The sequence below is a fragment of the Suncus etruscus genome, chromosome 7 (assembly GCF_024139225.1).
Source record: "Suncus etruscus isolate mSunEtr1 chromosome 7, mSunEtr1.pri.cur, whole genome shotgun sequence".
Lineage (NCBI taxonomy): Eukaryota > Metazoa > Chordata > Mammalia > Eulipotyphla > Soricidae > Suncus > Suncus etruscus.
Window position 1 is genome coordinate 118,002,802 of NC_064854.1, and position 6,000 is coordinate 118,008,801.

General features: G+C 37.3%; 1 protein-coding gene across 1 annotated transcript in view; it reads left to right on the forward strand.

Annotated features, from left to right (window-relative positions):
* The window catches only part of TOPAZ1 (testis and ovary specific TOPAZ 1), a 91,649-nt gene extending 85,868 nt beyond the window's left edge, over window positions 1-5,781 (forward strand). The window contains exons 19-20 of the mRNA XM_049777675.1: window positions 1,598-1,781; window positions 5,562-5,781. Of these exons, the coding sequence (XP_049633632.1) occupies window positions 1,598-1,781; window positions 5,562-5,781 (404 nt within the window). The remainder of the gene's footprint in view (window positions 1-1,597; window positions 1,782-5,561) is intronic.
* Window positions 5,782-6,000: the final 219 nt, after the last annotated feature.

Below are 6,000 nucleotides of genomic sequence, written 5' to 3' on the forward strand. Positions count from 1 at the left end.
CTATGGTTTTTAGTACAGGTACCTAGCACATAGTAGATCTCAAACATTAGCTACCATCGTCCACTTTAGAAAAGTAACTGAGCTGGAGCTCAGGGGTCTGGGTTATATGCATTGCATGCAAGATAACCAGGTTCAGTCCCTCAACCCATAATCGCTCTGCACTCAGCCCAGAAGCAACCCACCACCCACCCCAGTACTTTCAGTTGTGATCCATAAACAAAACAAACAAAATATCTTCAACGCTAAACATTTAAATATTAAACATTTAAAGTGATTTTCATATACATATCTAAGTTGTTTGTTGGTTTGGTTTGGTTTTTGGCCACACCCGGTGGCGCTCGGGTTACTCCTGGATATGTGCTCAGAAATAACTCCTGGCTTGGGGGACCATATGGGATGCCCAGGATCAAACCGAGGTTCGTTCTGGATCAGCTGCATGCAAAGCAAAAGCCCTACCACTGAACTATGGCTCCAGCCCCAGATCTAAATTGTTTTACTAGAAGAATGTAGTATTGTCTGTATAAAATTTAGATACCATAGCCCTTGAGCCATCCCTGTATTTCACTTATAGTAATTACTATCTAAACAACTTAAAAGTTAAATCTCCCTTTTTGGGGGGACTCCACACCCGTCAGTGCTCAGGGGTTACTCTGTACTTAGAAATTGCTCTTGACAGGCTCAGGGAACCATATGAAATGCCAAGAATCAAACCTGGGTCTGTCCCGGGTTGGCCACATGCAAGACAAATACCCTACTGCTGTACTGTCGCTCCAGCCCCTAAATCTCTTTTCTTACAAAATATTTAGGATAGAAGTATAGCTGAAACACACTAAGCACCTATAGAACAGAAATGTATTTTATTCTTTTTTATAATAGTACCTAGCTCAGTGCCAAACATAAGGAACATATTTTTTATATTTATTATACAAATAAATATTATACAAATGATTCATAACAAATCTATACTTAAAATCATTTAACTGTAATGCTTAAATCTCTACATTATATCTTATTTTAACATGTAAATTTATAATTCAAGATAGACAATAAATATATGTAGTCACTATTAGACTGAGTCTCATATAAAGTTATATCTAAGTAGCTGTTTTGGTTTTTGTTATTCTGAAATTATATGTGTTTACACACCAAGACCTGAAATAAATGGATAGCCAATTACCGTAATGAAGCTTAAGTCTTCTTTTTTTTTTTTTTTTTTTTTTTGGTTTTTGTTTTTTGGGTCACACCCGGCGCTCAGGGATTACTCCTGGCTCTACGCTCAGAAATAGCTCCTGGCAGGCTCGGGGGACCATACAGGATGCCAGAATTCAAACCACCGTCCTTCTGCATGCAAGGCAAATGCCTTGCTTCCATGCTATCTCTCTAGCCCATAAGTCTTCTTTTTTATATTTCACTTTCTATTCAATGTTTCAAAAGTATCTTAGAGTAATTTTTATAATATTTGGAAGTGTGCTGCCTTATAATTTGTATGCTTAATCTGTTTCTAATATGAATGATTTTTCTGTAACATGAGTGATTATCAGCTGTGAAAATTTTTACCAAGTGAAATTTTAATAAATACCCGTTATATATTTTTCAGATGCTCTTTCATTGGGTTGCTATCCACTTTTGGAAGGAAATTTTTACCGAAAACTTCTTCGAATTCCATCCTATTTCTCTGAGATTGAAATGCTTTTAGCTATTGAAATCTTCCTGGTATCAAATGCTAGTAATATTCAGAATCTTGGATCTTATACTCAGACAATGCAGATAGTTTTGAAAAGGTTGGTTGATATTTCTTCTAATTGCAATTCTGAAAGTAGATTATTGCTCCCTCACCTGCTCTAGTCTGTGAATGGTTAGAGAGGTTTGCGACAGGAAAGAAATCAAGCAAATTTTGAGAGGGTGAAACATGAGGGATCCAGGCACTTTCTGCCTCCTGCCTGTGGGGACGGGGAAGGGAGAGAGAGAGAAGAGCTTCCCACCAGAACCGCAGTTTCTTATTAAGTATATAGACACAAGAGATAGATCAGTTTTTTATTAAGTATCAAGACCACCCCCAATGGGGGAGTAAGGACAAAAGGCCTGTCTTTAGCCGGTACACAAGTATGCTTTAGACATGAAGAACAAGATGGTAAGTAGGAAAAATTCTGTTTTGGGTGAAAACAAGTTGTAAATGAACAAATATTAAAAAGCCAGAGATGATATTTGCTTTGGTGAAACCGATTCTTAAGTTGTAAACCAACATATAATTATATACTTATATGCATATGTATCTATGTGTATGTAATTTATATATGTGTATATATTGTATATATATAAATATATATTTGAAAATCTAGGTAACATTCAAATTGAGGAAGAATTTGATCTGTGTAAAACCAAACTAGAATTCAGTAAATTTTTTAACAAGTTCAAGAAAGATGGTTTTCTTTGGGTATCTTTCACTTGTGTGGACAGATAGTTCCCTAAAATAAAAGATTAAATATAGTTGCCTAAAATTTATTTTGATTATCATAAAAGATCTAAAAGAGTAAGAGTTAATGAAAATTTATTAGGTTCAGTCAGTTCCATTGGAAATAAAGGATCATGTTAATTTTTATACTTTTTAATGTTGTTATAAATGCGTACATATTGTAAGGTAGTTGTAGAACAAGAATATCCATTCCCTGAATAATTTTGCTCACAGTTCTAGGATTATACCACTCCAATTCATGTCAACATTATCCTGGAAGCTTAATATAAAGATATTTTGAGATAATAATTGTAAAGGTTTTTTGTAATTTTTCATATAGCCACTGTAAAATTACTTAGTCATGATTAGTTTTCAGGTATACAATATTCCATCACCAATCCCTTCACTAATATGCTCTTCCCTTCATCAGATTCCCCCACCCTCATTTGCCTTCTACCAGTGCTTCTACAAGAGGTGCTTTTTATTTTAATATAAAATTTTGCACTGTGGTTTACAGTACTATTGTATATAAGATTTCATACATAATGCCTTAACCGTCTTTCAGTACCATTTACTGTTTTGTTGGTGGTGGTGGTGGTGGTGGTTTTTGGGTCACACTCGGTGGCGCTCCGGTGGCACTCGGGTTACTCCTGGCTCTATGCTCAGAAATCGCTCCTGGAAGGCTCAGGGGACCATATAGGATGCCAGGATTCGAACCATCATCCTTCTGCATGCAAGGCAAGCACCCTACCTTCATGCTATCTCTCCGGGCCCCTACTTCCTTATTCTTGATTGAACATGTCCCTGCACCATAGACATTTCCTGACCCACTCCACTCACTCATCCTCCAGACTCCCAAATTTGTTTTTTAGTTTGTTTTCTACTGAATACTAGTTCTCATGTTCTTTTTTCTATTGTCTTTGGATATTCGACATACTACCCTTATATTTCTTTATATCCTGCAAATGAGAGTGATAACTTGGTGTTGGTCTCTCTATCACTTAGCATGATACTCTCCAGGTCTCTCCATATATCAGCAAGTTGTGTGACTTTTTTGGTGGTAGAGGGTATTACTTGTTTTTTTTTTGTTTGTTTGTTTGTTTGTTTTGGTTTTTGGTTTTTGGGCCACATCCGGCATTGCTCAGGGGTTACTCCTGGTTGTCTGCTCAGAAATAGCTCCTGGCAGGCACGGGGGGACCATATGGGACACCGGGATTCGAACCAACCACCTTTGGTCCTGGATCGGCTGCTTGCAAGGCAAACACGGCTGTGCTATCTCTCCGGGCCCATTACTTGTTTTATTTTGGTTTGAGGGTCATCTCCAGTAGTGCTCCTGCCTCTGCACTCAAGGATCATTCCAGGAAGACTATGCAGACCATATGGAATGCCTGGAATCAAACCCAGATCCACCATGTGCAAAAAGCAAGCATCCTACCAACTATATTGTCAATTCCCAGACCCATTGTGTATATTTACCATACTTTCTTTATCCAATTATTTATTCTTAGATATAGGTTGTTTCCAGATTTGGCTGTTGTAAATAATACTTCAAAGAACATGAGATGTCATTTTCATTTTTCTCTTCTTTTTTTTTTTTTGGTTTTTGGGCCACACCCGGTGACGCTCAGGGGTTATTTCTGGCTTTGCATTCAGAAATCAACTGCTCCTAGCTCAGGGAACCATATGGGATGCCGGGGAATGGAACCTGGGTCTGTCCTAGGTCAGTCACGTACAAGGCAAACGCCCTACCGCTATGCCACTGCTCCAGCCCCGGGAATGTAAATATCTTTTATCTATTTTATTTTGGATCCCTTGCAGTATATTCCAAAAAGTGGAGTTAATAGGTCAAATGGAAGCTCAATTCCTAGGATTTTTTAGGAATGTGCATATTATTTTCCAGAAATGTTAGACTAATCAAGATCCCCACCAGCAGTGAATGAGAGTCCCTTTCTCCCCAGATCCACACTCCCACTAGTTGCTCTTGTTCTTTTTTTTAGGGGAGGGTTGGACCACACCCAGTGGCACTTAGGGGTTACTCCTGGTTATGTACTCAGGAACCCTCCAGGAGACTCAAGGCACCATATGGATTGCTGAGAATCAAACCTGGATCTGCCGCATGCAAGGCAAACACTGTATCCACTGTGCTATTGCTCCAGTTCTGTTCTTGTTCTTTTTTATGTTTACTAGTTTCTGTAGTGTGAGATGATAATGTCATTATTGTTTTGATTTGCTTCTCCCTGATGATTTGTAGAGCATTCATGTGCCCTTTGGCCATTTGTATTTCTTCTTTGAGGAAATTTCTGTTCATATCTTCTCCCTGTTTTTTGATGGGGTAGGGTGGTTTATTTCTTATAAAGTTCTACCAGTGCCTAATATATATTTTATATCACTCGCTTATCAGATAGTTAGTGGGTAAATAATTTTTCCCAATCCGTGGGCTGTCTTTGTTTTCTATTCCTCATTTCCTTTGAGGTGCAAAAACGTCTTAATTTAATGTAGTCTCTATTATAGCCAATTTTGTGAAATCAGTTTAGGGAATAACAAACTTACTATTAAGAATAGAGTTTGGGGGCCTGGAGAAATGGCACAGTGGCGTTTGCCTTGCAAGCAGCCGATCCAGGACCAAAGGTGGTTGGTTCGAATCCCGGTGTCCCATATGGTCCCCCCGTGCCTGCCAGGAGCTATTTCTGAGCAGACATCCAGGAGTAACCCCTGAGCACCGCTGGGTGTGGGTGTGACCCAAAAAGTAAAAAAAAAAAAAAGAATAGAGTTTGTTGTAGGGCAAGTCTTTGTTTTGTAAAGCTTTTACATAAATATATATTTCACAAATATATAAAGAGATGGTATTATATTCTGATGTATTACATCTGTCTTGTGTGTCATGGTAAAACTATTTTTGAAGGTCACTGTTAAAATATTATAATGAAGACTGTCACAGTTTCATGCCAGTACTGTAAATGACTCTTCAGGAGAAACTTTTTATTATTCTTATTTTATTATTTATTTCTTATTTTATTATTTATTATTTATTTTATTATTATTATTTTATTATTCTTCAGGAGAAACTATTATTAGCTATTTTTAGAATTTCTGATGTGTTCACTTTTAGATGTGAAGAAAGCACAACTCGGAGTAAGGATGATTATCAAGCTGCAGCGGAAAGATTAATTATGGCTGCTCGGATATCGAATCCAAAGCTTTTTGTTAAGCATATGACCATCAATGTTAATAAGGAACAGGTTTATAGTTTGGAACCTTTTTCTGCCTTGAAATGGTTGAACGAGAATCTGAAGTGGGCTGGAAAGGTGTGGCTTTTCAGTAACCATTAGGTAATATGTTTTTTTTTTAAGTTCAATTAATCATTGTAGAAAACGAAAAAGCAATAAAAAATACAGTTTTCACTATATTCAGCCTTTTCTCTGTATTCTGTTACTACATTTCAAACACTAAAAAATTTTAGGTATGTAATTTATAAGGGTTTAATCCACACTAATTTGTTTTGTTTTTTTGTTTTTGGGTCACACCCAGCAGCGCTCAGTGGTTACTCC